Below are 19,587 nucleotides of genomic sequence, written 5' to 3' on the forward strand. Positions count from 1 at the left end.
TGACTGACTGTCTGTCTGTCTGTTTGACTGACTGTCTGTCAGTCTGTCCTCTGGGTTCAGTTGTCTCTGGTGTTCCCTCAGGTCAGGCCTGGAGCTTCTTTACATTCCAGCCAGTAAAGACGTCCATACCGTGGGGTCTGGACGGTGATGGATGCCCTCAGAGGAGTGATGTGTCACTCTACACCAGCGGCCTCGTGGGGTGAACGCACACCTGCAGGAAAACACACATGACAGACGATTGCAAACCCGTTAGGACGTGAGTAAAGTCCACGAAGTCCAGCAGCGGAGACGTCCCTCACGACTTCCTCGGCTATTTTAGGAGACGAGCTGGTGTTCACGACGAGGAGGAAGACGACAAAGAGTGACACGTTTACGAAGTTCACGAGCAGAAGCACTAAATGTGAAAATAAAATAAACTTTTGTTTTTGTCAAAACATGATCTGGAATTCTGGATACATTTTGTTTACTGTCAGTTATTATGATAAATATTTAAAAGACTAAACAAAATAAATGTCTAAAGTTCAAGAAAGGCTGAACTTTTATTTAAAATAAAAAAAATAAGTTGGTAAATTAGATAAAACTACAAAATAAAAGGTTTTCTCTGTGAAAACACAGCAAACACAGAGAGCTGAAAGACTGCTGAAATCAGCTGAAGAAGCTGATATCTTTTTATTACAGCTAAAGAAAGCAGAACCATAGCTAAAGTTAAAAAGAGCCAAAGTAGCAAGAAGTTAGTTCAGACCTAAAAATAACAATGTGGCAGTTAGAAGCTAAAAATCACAGAAGCTAACTAAAAATTAAACGGAGCAAAACAGCAGCTAAAAGCAGCAAAATGTTAGCTAAAAGTAGTGTTTCATTAAATAAAAGTAGGAAAGTTTGCTAAAAATGAAAAGTGTTGAAACGTTAGCTAAAAAACTAAAGTAGCAAAAATATATATAGAAAGTAGCAAAAAGCTAGCTCCTAGCAAGTGCTATGCTAATTGTAGCGTTTGGCTAATCTTTTGCTACGTTTAGTTTTTAGCCAGTGCCTTGCTTCTTGTAGCTATTAAATAGCCTTTTGCTACTTTTAGGTTTTAGCAAGTGATGCCATTTGTAGCTTAGCTAATCTTCTGCTAAATTTAGCTTTTAGCAAGTGTTTTGCTACTTGTAGCTTTTAACAGCCTTTGGCTACTTTTAGTTTTTAGATACCTTTTTATGACTTTAGCTTTTACCTAGCTTTTTGCTGCTTTGATTTTACCACCTCTAGTTTTTAGCCGTTAGCGAGTGTTTTACTACTTTTTTCAGCTTCCTTCAGCTTTAACCCCTCAGTTTTAGCCACTTCGGTTAGTTTCGGTGATGTTTTGAGCAGAAAACATAATTTCTTCAGTTTTATTTTCTCCGTTGGTTCGTCGTGTTTCAGCTCCGCTGCCGTTCTCTTTGATCATCTCTCGAGTTATTGTTAAATATTTGTCAGAGCCGTCTGCTCCAGTCTGCGCCACAGAAGCCAATCCTCAGGTGAGGAGGGGTCAAAGGTCAACAAGAGCCAGCACTGTGTGAGTGTTGGACTCTTCACACGCTAAAGTCCGACTAATCCACAGATCCAGCAGGACTGAGGGACCGAGACACGACTCATCGGGTGGAGATCAGTCGCTAACGGCGACAGAGCCAGAACAAACTTGTCCGATAACCCAGATTAAAACAAATTGACAATAAACCCAAACGGGATTAACTCTGAGGGGATCCTGGATGTAAACCCTTAGAAAAACACGTTCTGCTCCCGGGGACGGCACGTTGGCGCTCCGTCAAGTTTATTTAGCTATTTCTGTTGCTCTCAGCTGTCACTTTTATGTTGGCCGGGAATGTCTGCTGCCTGACAACTAATCCCCTTATATTTAAGGTGGGGGGGACAGGGGGGACTGTTCAGAATGGAGGCCACCCACCAAACCAACACACCTTTGTAGTGGAGCTGCTGAGGTCAAAGGTTAACGATGAAGTCACCCCTCTGGTGTTTTTAGTTTATTTAAGGCCGACGTGAAAAAAAAAGGAAACAACTTTCAGGAGGGTGCACCGCCGCGCCTGCGAAAGTAAAGTTTTATCACCTGCAGAAAGTGAGAGGCGACAATGCTTTTGTCTGCTTTGTTAGCAAAATATCTCACAAACCAGAGGTCAGGTTTTAGTGAAACTTATCAGAAAACAATCACCGGATGTGAAGCTGATAAACTCTTGGAGTCGACCCGATTCAAGATGGCACACACAGGCCATGACTGTCATTTTTACAAGTGTTGAGCTGAAATTTGAGCTGGTAGTAGCTGAGAGTCATCCTCAGCACATACTTTGAGAGCTAACAGGGCTTGCATCATTACAAGTGGTTTGACTAAAATGGCTTTAATTCATTTGTCATCAGGATTTCAGGTTAAAACTCTGGCCTGAAAGGCGGCGGGTGATATGCATTCATTGATTTATGAGTCTTTAGAAGTTTTAATGACGCCACAGATGATTAAATATAAGATTAATATCGATGATGGTGATAATTAAGATAATTAAAGCTCATCTGAGTTAATAATGAGTTTATTTAGCTCAAAAAAGAATAATTATAAACAACAAAAATTGCAACTTTAAAAGCCCATTTTAGAGTTAGAACGGACTTCATGCAAATTAAATACACAATTCATCAAAATGTATCGTTAGTTTAGAAAATATTTACATTAAAGCAATGGTTCCCAACTCTGGTCCCTGAGGAACACCTGCTTGTTTTAGTTGTTCCTCTGCTCCAACTCACCTGATTTGAATGAAAGGTAATTAACCAGCTTTTGCTGAACTTAAGGAAGTAATTAAACCATTGGAGCAGAGAAAATTGAAACATGCAGGATGGTGTTCCTCAGGGACCAGTGTTGGGGACCACTGCATTAAAGCAACAGATATGAGCTCTGTTTGAATTTTCCTGCAGGTTGTGTTGCAGGAAGCACACTTGTGGTGATTTGTTCCAGAAACGGGTCAGAACGCCTTCTGGACTCGACTTCTTCAAATCTGACCGTGCAGCTCGATGAGAGCAGAGCAGGACCGAGTATAAAATATAGAATCGCAACGAACATCACAAACCAAAAATAAAGCCGGGGAGTGGCCGCGCCATCTTTCTGTATGGAGGCAGACAGAAGGAGGGAGGAGGGACAGCGTCCGGCGGTCCAACTGAGCATCTGTGTTCTGGATGGCCTTATTAGTCCACGTGGGACTACATGGCCCCTCACATATCAGGTTTACTTAATTCCAAGACTCCTGGGTCTATTTTGGATCTCCTGTAAGGTGATCTCCGTCCCACCATTCTGTCTCCTTTGCTTTTGCCTCCATCCTCTCTCTCTCTCTTTTATATTGCCATCCAAACTTGAAGCTGCGCCTAAAGATAGCCCGGCCCGAGGACGGGTATATAAGCTCCTGGGAATATACGATAAACGCGGCTTCACACTATCTTCTCTTTCTTGATCATCCAAACCTCCACTTTTAACGCCTGAGGATGGTGAGTACCGGGGTTCCTGCATCCTGAGGTGGAACCACCAGTGGGGGAATACAACCAGCATCTTTTTTTCTTTTTGGGATCTTTTCGGCTTTTTGTTAATTTTACCTTGATATGGATCATAACAGCCGATGCTTGATGAACTTTTTGTGGATGTTACAGGGATTCATGTAGTTTCTGATGCTGTTTGGGTGCTAATCCGCTTACATTATGTATTGCATGTTATTAAAACCATAGTTATACAGAATTACATTGATAAATGGATGAATTATAAGCAAAAGGAACCTAATGTTTGTATTTTGGATTGACTTCTAAGTACATTTTTTGTAGATACATCCCGCCTACGATGTGTGATATTAATATCCAGCATGGACACAGCTGTCTTTGGATTAATCTTTGGATTTCTTTTGCGTGTTTGTCGCCATCCAGGCACCAAAGAAGGCCAAGAGGAGGGCAGCGGCAGGAGACGGCGGCTCCTCCAACGTGTTCTCCATGTTTGAGCAGAGCCAGATTCAGGAGTACAAAGAGGTGAGGCTGCAGAGACACACACCCTCAGTTTGTCCCATCCCTCGCTTCAGGCTCGTCTTTAACCACGTTTCGGCCGTCAGAGGCCATTCTGCGTGGGATTAAAATTAGAGCGGGCCTCGGCGGCTCTCAGATCGGTTTCCGTCTTGCGTGCCTCCTCATCTCCCAGCCTGCTTCAGTGTTTTCTTCACATTTGACCTCTGGAAGCAGCTGTCGCCTCGCACATATCTGGGGCCCGTTTAACTTTAGATGTCAGAAAGAGTGCAAAACGACGCTTTAAAGTGCGCTGCAGCTAACACGAGTGGAGTTGGAGGAGACAGGACATCATTAAGACTTGCTGTCAACAGATTGGATGTCCCAAATGGACAGCGTGCCCCCCTGAAGCGATGGTGCAGGCCATTTTTGCATGTCCAGCACATGGAAAAATACCAGTCTGGAGGAAGTATTTGGCTGGTGTGCATGTGTGTGCGCATGTGTGAGGAGGAGGGTAAGAAATAGAAAAGGAAGGTGACAGGGTCAGGGAAAAGTTTGGAGATGAAATCCTTGAGGTTTAGCTTGGGTTACAGTCGCAGAGTGGACTGGACAGCTGTTCTCCTCCCAAATTAACTTGTAAGAAAAGTCTTGGGTTGGGGGGGGGGGTATTAAGAAACCCCTCCAGCCCCTCCTAAGCCAGCTCAGCACCACGTCTCACTTCTTGGCTGCAGCTTTGCACCATATCCTCTAACACGAGTCGTTTTCACATGAACGTGCCCGGTTATTTTCCAGCTGCCGCGTCGGTACATGGACTGTAATTACTGGTATACAGCGCATTTCTGTTTTATTAAGACACTCAAAGCTCTTTACAACAATCTGTGCCCTCATTTACCCGTTCATACAGCACTCTACTGGATCTATACAAATATTTATCAGTGCTTTATTACATTCATACACTGAAGGGACACACATCAGAGTCAATGAGGGGTTCAGTGTCTTGAACCAGCATGTGACAGCTGGTGGAATCGAACCCCCAACTCTTGCGTTGGAGGGCGACTGCTCTAACCGCTCAAGCACAGTGTTGTGTTAAAGCGTTAATGAAGCTCTGAGTGTTTCTGTCCAGTAATACATTTGTTATTTTGGCTTTTATCTTCAGGCTTTCACAATCATTGACCAGAACAGAGACGGCATCATCAGCAAAGACGACCTGAGGGACGTGCTGGCCTCCATGGGTGAGCTCTCGCACCCTTCGCTCGAAGGAAACGAGCGTTTTGGTCGTGTCTCGTCTGGGTTTTTGAATTTCCGCCTCCTTCAGGTCAACTGAACACGAAGAACGAGGAGCTGGAGGCCATGATCAAGGAAGCCAGCGGTCCCATCAACTTCACCGTCTTCCTCACCATGTTTGGAGAGAAGCTGAAGGGTGGGCTTCACGTCTTTTCACCAAGGCAAACGCGTACAGATGAACATTTCTGGGGGTAAATTAATCCAACTGGGCTCCTCTTCCTCCTCTCCTCATCAGGTGCCGACCCCGAGGACGTCATCCTCTCTGCCTTCAAAGTCCTGGACCCAGAGGGTACTGGAACCATCAAGAAGGAATTGTAAGAATATTTCAATTCTAGACGTTTAGATCTTCTGACAGGTCCTTGTAGATGTTCCACGTTCTGGATTGGTCCGTGATGGAGAACGTGTTTAACTTTGCTTTGTGCTTTCATAGCACAGGTTTTAATTTAAGTTTGTATTAAAAGTGTAATATAAATAAAGTTGACGTGGTTTGATTTCCAAAGGCGTTGTACAAATGAACGTTTTAACGTCCTTTTCGTTTCGTCTTCCAGCCTGCAGGAGCTCCTGACCACTCAGTGCGACAGGTTCTCCGCAGAAGAGGTAAGAAATCTTTAAAGTCCAAATCTTTAAAGGTACTCGCTCTGAAGTCGTGGAAATCTGACATCAATATTCATAAATGGACTCAATCCTCACCGTATTTAATGCGTCCTTAAATGATAAATTGATTTTATTTCAGATTAATTTATTTTGATCGATGTAAAGGTGACCTTGAGCTTTGAATGTCGCCTATAAATAAAATATATTATTATTAAAATGGCAAAGAGCAGATTATTTTGTGAAAAATACCAAGGCTAGTTATAGAAACATTAATTAATTAAAGTGAGGAGAAATCAGGTGAATAAAATTCATTTAAAGGTGAAAAATATGAACATATTTAAAAAAAACGCACATTACAGAGCAGAAGTGACCTCAGCGCTCATAATCCGAATCCCTGTACGTTTCGAACAAGATTAAAAGACTTGTCCAGATCTATTGAACATACTGTAATAAACAAAAATTAATATTTAATATACTGCACACACAGTTCGAACCGTTTGATCCTAGACTTTTATTTTAGAGTTTGTTTCTTTTCTTTTGTTTAGCAGCAGATTAAATTTCATATTTTCACTAGACCTGCTCAGCCTAAAGTAGGTTTATGGTGGATTCATCTTTGTTTACATTCACCGTGGACCCGCACTCCAGAGCTGCGTATCAAAACATCCGGGAAACTACCGGAGTCGACTCTTCCCCGCTCAGGATTGTGTTTCTGTTTGATTTCACACTTCGCAGCGAGTACCTTTAATCCGAGTCGGGTATTTTTTGTCTGCCAGAGTTCTCCAGGCTGACGGCGTGAATTCACAAACCCCGATTTCCTCCCTCAGATTAAGAACATGTGGGCCGCCTTCCCCCCAGATGTGGCCGGCAACGTAGACTACAAGAACATCTGCTACGTCATCACACACGGAGAGGAGAAGGAGGAGTAAAGAGAAAGCCAGGAGACGAGAAAGACAGCCATCCCTCTGCTTTCTGCCCTCCCTTCTCCCTCTCCTCCTCTCTCCTCCCGTGCACCTCCTGTGTGAACCCATGAGCTCAGCCTCTCACGTTCAAACCAAAGACTTGTCACGTGTGAGACGGCTGGCGCCCACGGGCTGTCCATGTTTGCTTATGGGGAATAACGATGATTTTTTATTTCAATAAAATTATCCTGTAACATCATTTCCAACCTCAAGCTTGCCTCAGACAACCTCTCTTTTCTGCCTGAAACTCAGCCCGTCTCCAAATCAGCCGAGAGGAAACGACCACGAGGGCGTCATTCTAAAGAATGAAGACGTCCTCTTTGGTTCGAGCAGCGAGAGAATTGTCAGGAAATTTGAGAACAAAATAAAAAATAAAAAAACAACAAAGTTGCATCCTTAAAGCGATGACAGCGTTCCTTCCTTGAAAAGTGACAAGAGGCTGAAGGAGCGGAGAGAACGGGACGAAAGAAAACATTCAAGTCTTCGACTTCTTTCCCTCCGCTCCTTCCTGCTTTCAATAAATCACCTTTTTTTTCCATAAGCTGTCAAACTCAGTGACTATTGCCTTTCCTCTGTAATGAATAAAAGGGACAAAATGTGAATAAAAACACTTTACTTTTTGTACAATGTGTGCCTGTTCAGTGGCTCTGCGTAGGGCACGACTCCAGGATCATTCGGAGCCTGAAAGCTACGAAATTATCTCTAAAATGAGGTGAAAATCACCTACAATAAAAACTGAGCGTGGTTAAAAATAAACATTGTCCCTTTCAGTCTAGTCAGTTATTAATTTTTACACATACCGTACTTTTTGGACTATAAGGCACAATATCGATGAACAGGTCTGTTTTCATACATAAGGCACATTAAGCGAAACAAAACCGATAAGTCAAACTTTATTCAACTTGTTCACAATAACCACATAAAATCGGTTCGAGGTCAATAAGCACAATCAGAATTAATACATAAGGCGCACCGGATTATAAGGCTCACTGTGGATTTTTGAGAAAATTTAAGGATTTTAAGTGCGCCTTATAGTCTAAAAAAATACGGTATAAAAAGATTTATGATCACCCATCAATTTTCTGGGATCAAGAAGACAAAAACACAACATGGAGATTTAATATATTACGGTTTATTACTCATCACAACTGTCATTATTGTCATTAATTATAAATACATCAGTTTGAAATCTGAAGGAATGAACTCGGCGAGCTGATTTTACTTCACTTCCACCAGAGAGTGACATGTAAACTTAAAAAAAACACACAAAAGACAAGTGGCAAAAAAAAAAACAGCTTTCTTTTTGCTTTAATTTATTTTTGTTTGCATCAGCCGCTCCCAAATCAAGTCCCAAACAACCGATGGAAACAAATCTTTTTTAACCCCCCCGTATTGCAGAGCCTAGTGTCCAACTCTCAGAACAAAGACACGGTGCCGAGACATGAGCCAGGTGGAGGTATTGCTCGCGAACGGGCTGTAAAGTCCACAGACCGAAGCACAGAATTAAGTTCATCGTGGCACCAATCTTGATTAAATCAGTGCTGCTGCTGCGCACGATGCGTCGTAACGGAGGAAGGTTTGCATAGACGTGTTTGGATCACACAAAACTGATGAACGGCGGCTTTAAATCAGGGCTATTCAACTAAACTGCTCAGGGGGCCACAGTTACTGGAAGCCACGAGCTCAGGGGGCATACATCCAGCAGTTAACATGAGTTTGTTTTATAATTTTAAATCTAGTTTTAATTAAAAATAAACCCAATGGTGGGCCGAACTGAGCACACCCGCGGGCTTGTTTTAGCCCCCGGGCCACCAGTTGAATAGCCCCCAAAATGAATAAAAAAGCAGACTGACAGGAAAGTCTCACTGATTGTTAACCAACAGTACAGTTAGAGCGCGGATGTGTTTGGGGGGTGTATTTTGCCACGACCATCGAGCCAGCACGGGGTTCGGCGCTGGTTCATGTACGAGTTACAGTCGGCAACACGGAGTGTAAAAACGTTAAAAGATAAGTCGTTAAACAAACGGGTCAGACGAACTGAGCACAACGAAGGTTTTCCAGGTTCAGTACAGACGCTCTGTCCGAGTCACTCGCCTCGGTTTGTTGTTTTCTAATACTGTCCTCCCAACGAACAACGCAAACTTAAATAAAACGACGTGCGTCGAGCTCGACGTGTAAAAGCAGAGGATGTGACGTGCAAAAACAAAAACAGATCCTGCTGCTCCGCCGTTCCAGTCCACCAGGTGTCTTGGATAGAAAAATAATAATTCATAATATACTATATTTGACCACTTTGTACATAAATACACCAAAGGTCAAAGGTCGGGGGGGGGGGGTTCATGCTACATTGGCACCTCTCCCGTTCAAGCGGCTTCCTACAGGTCCTCGAAGAGTTCGTCGCATGTCGACACTTCGTTTCATCCCCACCGTGACTACGCTCGGCGGAGCAAGTGCAAAACTCGTCCTTCTTTTAAGAAATTCTTAAAAATGACGTTCTGACGCGTACTTTGAACGACAATACTAATTTTACAGAAAAAAAACAACATTTGGTTTGACTAAAAGATGCTCGTAGGAGGGGGGGGGGGGGGGGGGGGTAAGTACGAGATCTGTTATAAAGATAAAATGAAACAAACTGCAGATCTGAAATAAAAAAAACACTTTAATTTTTACGATTTAAACTAAACCGTTAAAAAAAAGACCACTTCTTTACGCCGTCTGTGTCACTCGTACCCCCCTCCCTGCATCTGCGCCACTCGCTACAGGTTAAAGTGAAATCTGTGAAGAACCACAACAAACGGTTCGGTTAGTTTGAAATGAGAGAAGCATGAAGAGGCCACGCTGAGAACATTTACACGTTTCACTACACTACTAAGACTCGCACGACGTTTACCGGACAATAAATACACGCTGAGCATCACAACGAGCGGTTCAGTCTTCAGTGCTGACGCTTGAGATGATTTCAAGGTTGTTGGGTTTTTTTTTGTTTCTATCAAATATCCAGTTGTTTCCACAGAGGAGTGTTTTTAGGACCTTAAATACTGAAGCTACACTTTTTTTTAATTTTTTTTTTTAAATTGACCATTTCTGGCACTATTTCTAAAAAGAGTTTGTGATCAAAACATAAAATAAAACCAGTATGAAAATAAAACGAAGGTTGACAGCCTGCGCTCCAGCTGAAACGGTTTGTCTAATAAAGTCGTTAAAACTAAAACACTGCGGACGAGAGGTCAAACGCCCCTCCAGGTGCTTTTGAAACCAGCTCCGCCGCAGCTGTTAACCCACATCACACAGGAGGCCGCCCCAACTTTCACAAGAACGACTTTTTTCTGTTGCTGGAGGTCTTTGATCTGTTTGACCTCTTTTTGTTCAGCCTCCCTTTTCTTCATCCTGGAATGACGGGGGGGTACAACGAGCTAAAAGACAAAAACTAGGCCGATTCTTTCGCGGCTGCAGCTCCGTTTTTGTCCTCTGCCTCTCCTCCCCCTTTGTCTTTTTTCTTCCCCCCTTTCTTTTTCTCCTTTTCTAGCCTCTCTTTCTCCTTCTTGAGCCGCTCCTTCTCGGCCTTCTCCTTCTCCTTCTTCTCTTTCACCTTTTTCTTCTCGTCCTCCTTTTCCTTCTTCTTGTCTTCTTTGCTTCTCTTCTTCCTCTTCCCCTCTTCCTCCGCGGAGGCCGCCGGCGCTGCTTCCTTTTGGGACTCTGGACACGGCTGCAGGGGGGCGTTGTTGGCGGTGGGAGACGGGATAGACGGAGTGATTTGCTCGGAGACGATCACGGGGGTGGGGGACAGAGTGTTGGGCGGGGGGGTGTTGTGGATGGGGGCTGAAGAAGCAGGCTGGCTGCGAGTTGAGGTGCTCTCCGCAGTTTGCCGGGGCTCTTGGGATGATTCAGCCCCAACTAAGGGACTTTGAACATGGGGTGTTGTCGGCTTCTGACCCGGAGGAATCGGTGGTTTCTGGCTGGGGCCTCGGCTCGAGCTTCCAGGTGGAGACTGAGGAGGCGGGGCTTCAGTGCCTGAAGTGCCTGAAAAGGAGCTCTTAGTTTGGGCGTAGAAAGGAGCCTTAGACCTCCGGAAGCCAGGGAGTGAGAGAAGGCTGGAGGAAGCCCTGAGGGGTCCTGGTGGTGGGACGGAGCTTCCCAGGAACGAGAGGCTGCCACCAGAGCTGATGGAGGCAGCGCGTCGCTTATGCTCGTAGATAGCTCTTGTGCCATGGAGGCGACGGCCGGGCTGGTGCATCAGCTCCCCCCTCGACTCTCTCCATTTCCTCACCTGGATGCTGCACTCCCTCTCAATGAGAGCCTCGGTGACGGGGAGCAACACGATCTGGACACGAACGCACCAACAAGAGCCAGACACGCAGAGGAAGTTAAGTCTTCGCATGAAAAAGTGACTCAGAGCTCGTGAGTAAAAACAGAAGCAGCTCCCAGACAGAGACTCACCTCCTGGACCAGAACGTCCTCTCGGATGGTGTCAGGTGAGATGTTCCTGAGGCGCTCCATTGTCTCGTACATGCCCTGAAGCTCCCGCAGTTTATCCACGGAGCCCAGCATCTGTTTGAGCAGCACCAAGCCCACACGAAACACTATCTTCACTCCTGCAACCACAGATGTGAAATTAGGTTTCTGTCAAACAGCAAGAAAAACATTACTTTAACAAAGTCATCAGAAATGTTCACGCCAACATGTCTTTTGTAACCAACAGTAAAATTAAAGGCGTGCGCTGCTAAGTCTAAAATAAACAAGTAAAAAAATTTAATCTGCACATTTTTTAAATCATATTGATGCTTCAATTTAAAACAAAAACGGCGATGGAAAAACTGTGACTGCACGATTAACGTCGAGGAAGTCACTCTGCAAACAGCCGACGTAACTGAAAATAGATCAACAAACATGGCGTCCATGGAGGAGCAGTTTGGGATGGAGAAGTTGGACAACTTTGATGTATCGGTGCAGATTTATGCTCAGGTTCGATGAGTAATTTATGCAGATAAAAAGCTACGTTAGGTATGATTAAAACGGTATCGGTTTAAAAGAAGCAAAAGCTGAGTTTGTTTGAACACTCCGTTTCTATGGCTTAATCCCCAATAACATAAATTTATACACACACACACACACACACACACACACACACACACACACACACACACACACACACACACACACACACTACCCGGCCCAAAAAAAAAGTTGCCACCTGGATTTAACTAAGCAAATGGGTACGAGCCTCCTATTGGATAATTACTGCACGAGCGATTATCTTTCAGCTGCAACGAGTTATTTAACCCCAACTGGTGAAATGAGTTGCTTCTCATTTCTTAAACAACCATGTGGAAAGACACATCGTGTGGTCGTGGAAAAGATGTCCGTCTGTTTGAGAAGGGTCAAATCATTGGCATCGAGAAGAGAAAACATCTAAGGAGATTGAAGAAACTGCTAAAATTGGGTTAAGAACTGTCCAACGCATTATTAAAAACTGGAAGGACAGTGGGGACCCATCGTCTTCGAGGAAGAAATGTGGCCGGAAAAAAATCCTGAATGATCGTGATCGACGATCACTTTAACGTTTGGTGAAATCAAATGGAAGAAAAACACCAGCAGCACTCAGGGCTGTGTTTAATAGTGAAAGTAAGAGCATTTCCACGTGCACGATGTGAAGGAACTCAAGGGATTGGAACTGAACAGCTGTGTAGCCTTAAGAAAACCACTAATCAGTGAGGCTAACTGGAAAAAAGCTTCAATTTGCTAGGGAGCATAAAGATCGGACTCTGGAGCAATGGAAGAAGATCATGTGGTCTGATGAGTCCAGATTTATCCTGTTCCAGAGTGATGGGAGCATCAGGGTAAGAAGAGAGGCAGGTGAAGTGACGCACCCATCATGCCTAGTGTCTAGTCATCAACGCAAGATCTTGGTGAAAAATTAATGCAACACTGGATGAAATAGATTTTGTGACATTGAAGAAGTTTATTGAATCAATGCCACAGAGAATGCATGATGTAATCAAAGCTAAAGACGGTCCAATGAAATATTAGTGTGTGACCTTTTTTTTGGACAGGCAGTGTGTGTATGTATATATATATATATATTTTTTTTTTTTTTTGACAACTACCGGTTGGTGTATATGTTGTTCCTGCACCGCACCCCACCCCCGCCCCCACAAATATTGACCATTAAAGTGCATTTATTAAGGAAAACGTTAAACTAAGACACACCTTTGCTATAATGTTGAGCAAACAAATAATCGTTCTTAAGTGTTAATCTTGTTAAATTTCGAAGAACTGCAATAGCAAGTCCTCCCGTGAGCGCTCCCGCAGCAGCCAATCGATTTTTGGCACAACACCGGCCCACGCTTCACGGGGGTCAGCAGTGACGCATAATAAACGCAACTTATACGCCGAAGCGACTTATAGATGTTTTTTTTCCTCTTCATGATGCTTTTATTGACTGATGTGACTTGTACGTCAGAGAATACGGTATATATATACACTGTATGCAGTAAAACCTTTCAAACTGCATCGCTTCATTTAGTTCAGGGTTATGTTTGATTGAGTATATTTTACATTTCATTATTTATTATTTAAGTTTACCCCAAGTTAAAGGTCACAGGCGTTGAAGTTTACCTTCACAGAAAAACATATCCCACACACGCAGGACCGAGGACCACGGTAACGTGCGTGAGAAGATGCACATGAACCACTCAGTCATGTAGAGAATCGGATCGATCTTGAACTTCTTAAGATGGCGGTACGCCATGGGGCACGTACGCCTCAGAAGAGAAAAGAAGATCTCGCCATCGAGCTGAATCGCTTCCTGAAACGAGAGAAGAAAGGCACGTCAATAAATCGGAGAAAGTCTCAGATTCAAAACAGACGGCGTGTGTTTTTCGCCCACCAGCCCGGCGCTGTAGTAACCAGGAAGATACTTCTCACAAATCTGGACGAGGCACCAAAACGCTTGCTGTAAAACACAAACAAGAGAAGTGCATACGGCACATTATACACACGTGGACAAACTATTATACAGCAATCTAGAGCAATGGTCCGGACAAGCCTTTGACCTTGATCTGTGACCTTGACAAGAGAACGTTTAGGTACATACAGACTGATGAATTGACTGAAGTCATACCATAATAAGTCTGCCTTTCGACACGATGGTAAAAGGTTACTCTTGTTCAAACAGCTACACTTCAGCTTTTACTTCATTATTAATTCCTCACAGTCAAATCAGCTGATTTTCTATAATATTTATAATTCTGCTGCTTCTTTTGTCTTTTCCATCCTGCAGCTGTGCCATTAAATAAATTAAAGAACAGCCACTTCAAAACTCGCATCAACAAATTACGGTCCTGAAAAACCAATTAGAGGACAGTTTGATAAAGTGCGCTCCTAAAATGATTTTAATGCTCAACATAAAACTTCTATTAAAGAATCAAGGCTCAGCCTCTTTGTCCTTGTGTTCAAATGAAATCTGCGACTTTCTACATCGGTGAAACTTTATTCAGCTACGTTTGATTCTCTCGCTCTGCCCACGCTCTTCTGTTGTGTGTAGGTTGAGTAGAAACAAAAAGAAATCAAGGTTGGACTCAAATCTTTATGATCTTTAAGTAAACGTTAAGCGTGACTGCATTCATTCTAAAAGGTAAAAACAAACATCTATAACTGATGATGGTAAATTAATTAAACCTTCAGGTATTTGCTGCAGAGCACTGTTTTATTTGCCATCTCAGAAGCTCTCACCTCTGCAGGCATGTGCATCAGCAGCACCGCGGCCACAGGAGCCTGGGCCTGGCAGTAGCCCTCATCGGGCCGGTACACGGTGTAGGCCTTCAGGATCCTGTACAGATCCTGTTGCCTGCAGGAAGAAAAGCCTCAAAATTACCCAACAGCCAACATGAGAGTCTCTGATGTGAAAACCCCCCATTTGTAGATGAATCCAGATGATTACAGATTATACAAGTTTTGAAATTTTCTCTTTTTTTCTCAATATTAGTCAAATTACGCGGGAAACCCTATGATGTGTTTGTTCTCATTTTTAAGCATATTTAATTTTACCCATGACCGCCACGAGCAGCGAACATCTCATGGAAGGGGAACTGCCTGTGAAGATCCTTCTCTATAATGTCCAGCCATTTAGCCTCGCCCGGATCTCGTTCCAGCTCCTGCAGTTAAAAAAAACAAAAAAAGTTTTAGTTTAACTCTCGGATAATTCTAGATTTAAAAAAAGCCGAGAAAGAACATGATGCAGTAAGTACTGTGATATTAACACAGTTTAAAGAAAAGCCTGAACAGGTGGAAGAAAAACGTCTTCTTATATTACAGAAACACCGAGTCTCAGGCCCAGACAAGACCAGACCCTTAAAGCTCGGACAAAGAGGCAGGACCCTGACCAGGTGGATTACTGGTCCACATAAGAGGCTTACAGCTTATTTTGTCTGCAGTCCTTTAGTACCTTTTGGAGCTAAAATTGTCCAACTCAACCCCAAATTTCAGCTACTCTGACCCCAAGTTCAAACTATTTTATCAAAACATAGGGTTTGATTCACTGATGCCGAGAAGTACAAAACAACATGTGAGAAATTGTGAAAAACAAGTTCAATTATGACTAATTTGTTTCTGAAGTGGAGCTTAGATAGTGTTGAATTTAATACTAAAATTGAACACTGTTGGTGAGTAAAAATTGCATTACCTCAAATTTTCCAGGGTTGGCCATTAAAAGCTCCTCACTGTTGGACAACAGCTGCCAGGCTCTGGCCCTGAGAGAAGAAGGAATGCCCTTCCTGCAGCGCAGCTTCACCTGCAGTGCACAGACAAAGCATTAGCCAACACCTCGTGTCAGGTACGACAGATCTAAATCCATCCTGGTTGCATCCAAGCACAGAAATCACACATCTCGTTCTTAGCCCAGCTCTACAGCTGCTGTGTATACGTACCTTCATGAAGCGATGCTTGATCCACTTATCCCAGTGACAGAACATGTCCAGCCATTTCATCTCCCTCTGCCTGGCAACTTCAACACGAACGTCCTTGTCGCTGCAACACAAGTTAGCCTCGTTACCACTCTAACCCTCCCACACCTTTAAATTCTTAACTATGTCAATTATAAACATGTAATTATACAATCAAAAGTAGTATTAGACTTCTCTCAGATAATTTTAAACAGTGACCAGAGTTCACTGGCTAAATTCAAGGTAGATCAATAAAAAAAAAAGGATCATTTATCAATAAAAACTCAATTAGCCAGATAAACTGGCCAGTATGATTAAAAACAATAGGAAGAAAGCAGCTGGGTGTGGAGGGGGAAACTGCACACACACAGTCAGTTCATCGTGAGTCACAAAAGCGCTCTCAGCATTATCTGAGTCAGATCAAGGAGAGATAAAGGACAAACAGATACGTTTTAATTCAGCACAGAAGAGGAAAACAGAAAAGAGTCTGAGTCTGACTGGATGGAGCAAAGGAAGCCACTTGAGCAGAACGTATGTTTAGTTGTGAAAACCCTTTAGGTGACCTAAAAGGCCACAATTAATTTGTGCTTCAGAGAAAACATGACTAATCCTCAGCTATTGTTTCCACAAAAGCAGGAAGTGTGTGTGATTGTTGTACGGCTCACCTCCCTTCACTGTACTGACTCCCGCCCAAGAAGCCATATTTATCAGTGCGTCTGGAAGTTAGACCGTTGATCTCCGAGTCTGAGCCGATAGAACTCCCATCTTCTCCCAATCCGGACAGGGACTCCAACGTTCCTGACATCAGGCTGGCTGATTCTAGATAGCTGAGGTTGTCGGGGGCCGGCTTTCGATTGGCGTTCGGCAAGGGGAAGGTCGGTTCGTGGATCAGGGGGACAGTAGGGCTACACTGTCCAGCTCTGCTCGGTGTAGTGGGCCATTCTTCCTTCCTGGCTTGACTGGAAGGATCAGGCTTTGGGGACAAAGGAGCAGGAGGCTCAGTTTGAGGTTTTTGTGCTTGTTGGAGTGGCCGAGGTTTCTCCTCATCCGTTGTTGATGTTGCTGAAGATGCAGGTGTGGGGTTGTAATCTACACTCTGGGTAAACTGACCATTATCCAGAACAGGGTTTGGGTTAGAACTGACATTCTGGTTAGGACCAGGATTTAGGTCTGGAGTTGGGGAAACCTGCAGCACCGTTCTCTGAGCTGAGGTTTCTGCTGCCAGTTCTGAAGGTTTATTCAAGTGTTCTGCAACAGCTTGGTCACCGCCCACCGTTTCCAGCTTACTAATGTTAGCTCCAGTCTCTGTTTTATTCCCTGCTGATTCCCCTGTTTGAGAAGAAGCTTTCTGTACCAGAGGTGGGGGAGAAGTTTCAGAAGCAAGCTTCGTGGGACTTCTAGACTGGTTGGGAGTCAGAGGTGAACCTCCTGAGAATGCAGCAGGAGTGCTTCCAGTCAAAGCTTTGTCGTCGTAAAGGGAAGACTTGGGAAGGGGAGTCTCCTTGACCGAGTCAGCAGCAGGTTTGGTGGAACGGGGCAGCACTGATGGAGATGGAACCATGGGTGGAGCTCCATGAGGATCACCCAGTGGAGGTGGTGAAGAAGATAAGGTGGACAGCTCAGCCATTGCTCCACTCTGATCTCTAGTTGTCAAACGAAGAAGAAAAAAGATGAGTTTTTGTTATCTAGAGAAACGGTGTTCATTCAGTCATAACAACAGTAATTAATATTACTTTGAATATTTTATGTAAATTGTTAAACTTAAGCTTGTAGTGTTTTTGTAGAACAAATCTAGGCTGTAACATTTAGTGGTACAATAAAAAAAAAACAGCTGAAAGAATATTTTGCAACTAATCAGGTTTTTTGAGAACAGTTCAGTAAAACGACTGGGTAAAAATAAAAGAGCATTTTAGTGGCTGAATCTCAGAAGTAAATAAAGGCAGAGGTCTGTTATCAGCAACCGTGTTGCCAAATAAACCAAAGCGTTACAAATGCACAACAAAAAAAAACACTATTTTTTTATTTATGCAACCATCCACATCATTTTCATCAGAAAGACCGCAAGCTTGTCAAGCACGCAACCCCATCCTCTACTGAGTGCACATTTTGCAACAATCACAACACACCCCTCTCCCTCCCCTGGGGAGGTGCTCATCCCCCACTTCTACCAGCACTGTAAAATTGCACCTTAATTCTACACATACAATAGTTTTGGTTAAAATATAATAGTTTTAAAGAGACAGAAGATAGCTATCATTTCTCAAATGGCAAACCTAATCAGTGCACGGTTCAGTATTTTGCTTCTCTAATGGTATGGGTGTGCATTAGTGCCTTAGGCAATGGCAGCCTACGCATCTGGAAATGCAAGAACATATATGAAGGTTTTAGAATAACATCTGCTCCTATCCAGAACTGTTTAACAGCTAGAATCTGAGCAGAACGAGACAACTATCCCTCCAAAACCTCTAACAACTGGTCTCCCCAGGTCCTGGACATTCACTGACTGCTGTTAAAAGAAGGGATGTTCCACAGTGGAGACCTGGAACAACTTTACTGTGATGTGCTGCTGCCATAAAACTCAAAATGACCAACAAAACAAACTTAATGTAAACAAAAAAAATGTGTTTGCAATGATCCATTCTGAATAAAATATAGGTTTAGAGTGACAAGCTGGCACACAAAATCAAAACACCAGCTCCGGTGTGCATGCGATGCTACTTTGCAGAAATGTAGCTGACGAAACCAACCACAGCATCACTTTTAGTTGCATCAGTATAATGTGCAGGTGCATCACCGACAAAGCGGATCCAGCTTTTTGATGATAAAGCAGGACCAGAGTTTGTCCCAGACACACATCGATAAGCTTCTGCAGCACTCTTTGTTGTCATATTCTCTAGACGCCGAAACAACCCAACTTCCCGATTCAAGGCTAATGGTTCGCTAATAGCTGACAGTTAACACCCTCTTTGCCCGGCGAGGCCCTGTGGCAGAGCAGCGTCCGCGGCCTCTCCCTGCCCACTGCCGCGGTCAACCACAACTTCACCTCCGCTGCCCAACTCACCAACAACCGGCGTGTCACTGCGATCCGTACGCCTGGGGAGCCAGGGGGTTCGTGCCGACTCGTCCCCACCCCACCCCCGCCACAGCTTCAAGTTGAGTTCCGCAACCTCCCGTTTGACGAGAACACGAAAAGAGCCGATGGCGGAGCCGCTGAACGGGGCGAGCAGCTACCGGAGCGACCGTCCTGCAGGCTAAGTTAGCTTGTGTTAGCCTGCTGACGTTAGCATCAGCGCTGTTAGTGTTGTTTCTGTTAGCCTAGCTAACGTCTCAGCTAGAAAGGCCGACTCGCTGCAGCCATCCTCACCAAATCAAAGCCAGCGGCTAATAAGGCTCTTCATTGTGAACGGAAACGACTCTTTCTCATTATTTGTGTCCAAACAGAGGCAGGACCGCATCCAACACCGACAGCCTGCATTTCCTACTGACAGCTACGTGCGCGCTCCCGTCAACCTCGTCAGGCACGCACACGTACAGGACAGGACCCTCCCTTCACCATATAATAGTCTGCTTAAACATGTGTATATTTTAATGGTTGGTCAGTTTCGAAATCTTTTCCAATATGCATCGTTCATGTAGATTTAGTACTGTTAAACAATTAACTATTCATTTTAAAATGTCCACCATCTCCAGGTACTCAAACTACTTTGTTGGAGTAGTATTTTGTACCACTAGATGGAGAGATTTCCTAACGAAAAGCTCCATGAACCCAAAACACATGGATTCTGAAAGCACGCGCTTTGTTCCCATTCATGCTACTGTTTTAATTT

At 43.9% G+C, this 19,587-nt stretch overlaps 2 protein-coding genes across 2 annotated transcripts; one reads left to right on the top strand and one right to left on the bottom strand.

Annotated features, from left to right (window-relative positions):
- Positions 1–3,391: 3,391 nt before the first annotated feature.
- mylpfa (myosin light chain, phosphorylatable, fast skeletal muscle a) lies at positions 3,392–7,445 on the top strand. The gene is made up of 7 exons (XM_037689220.1): positions 3,392–3,489; positions 3,916–4,014; positions 5,141–5,216; positions 5,300–5,404; positions 5,504–5,582; positions 5,817–5,865; positions 6,687–7,445. Exons 1-7 carry the CDS (start codon positions 3,487–3,489, stop codon positions 6,786–6,788), a joined length of 513 nt encoding a protein of 170 aa, XP_037545148.1. The 5' UTR covers positions 3,392–3,486; the 3' UTR covers positions 6,789–7,445.
- Positions 7,446–10,088: 2,643 nt separating this feature from the next.
- LOC119421345 (TBC1 domain family member 10A) lies at positions 10,089–17,387 on the bottom strand. Its single transcript, XM_037688715.1, has 9 exons — positions 16,426–17,387; positions 15,746–15,845; positions 15,502–15,609; positions 14,868–14,974; positions 14,553–14,667; positions 13,708–13,773; positions 13,437–13,626; positions 11,259–11,413; positions 10,089–11,142 (listed from the first exon to the last, which is right to left on the bottom strand). Exons 1-9 carry the CDS (start codon positions 17,385–17,387, stop codon positions 10,249–10,251), a joined length of 2,697 nt encoding a protein of 898 aa, XP_037544643.1. The 3' UTR covers positions 10,089–10,248.
- Between the last annotated feature and the right edge of the window lie 2,200 nt (positions 17,388–19,587).

The sequence above is a fragment of the Nematolebias whitei genome, chromosome 15 (genome assembly GCF_014905685.2).
Source record: "Nematolebias whitei isolate Nwh7 chromosome 15, NemWhi1, whole genome shotgun sequence".
Lineage (NCBI taxonomy): Eukaryota > Metazoa > Chordata > Actinopteri > Cyprinodontiformes > Rivulidae > Nematolebias > Nematolebias whitei.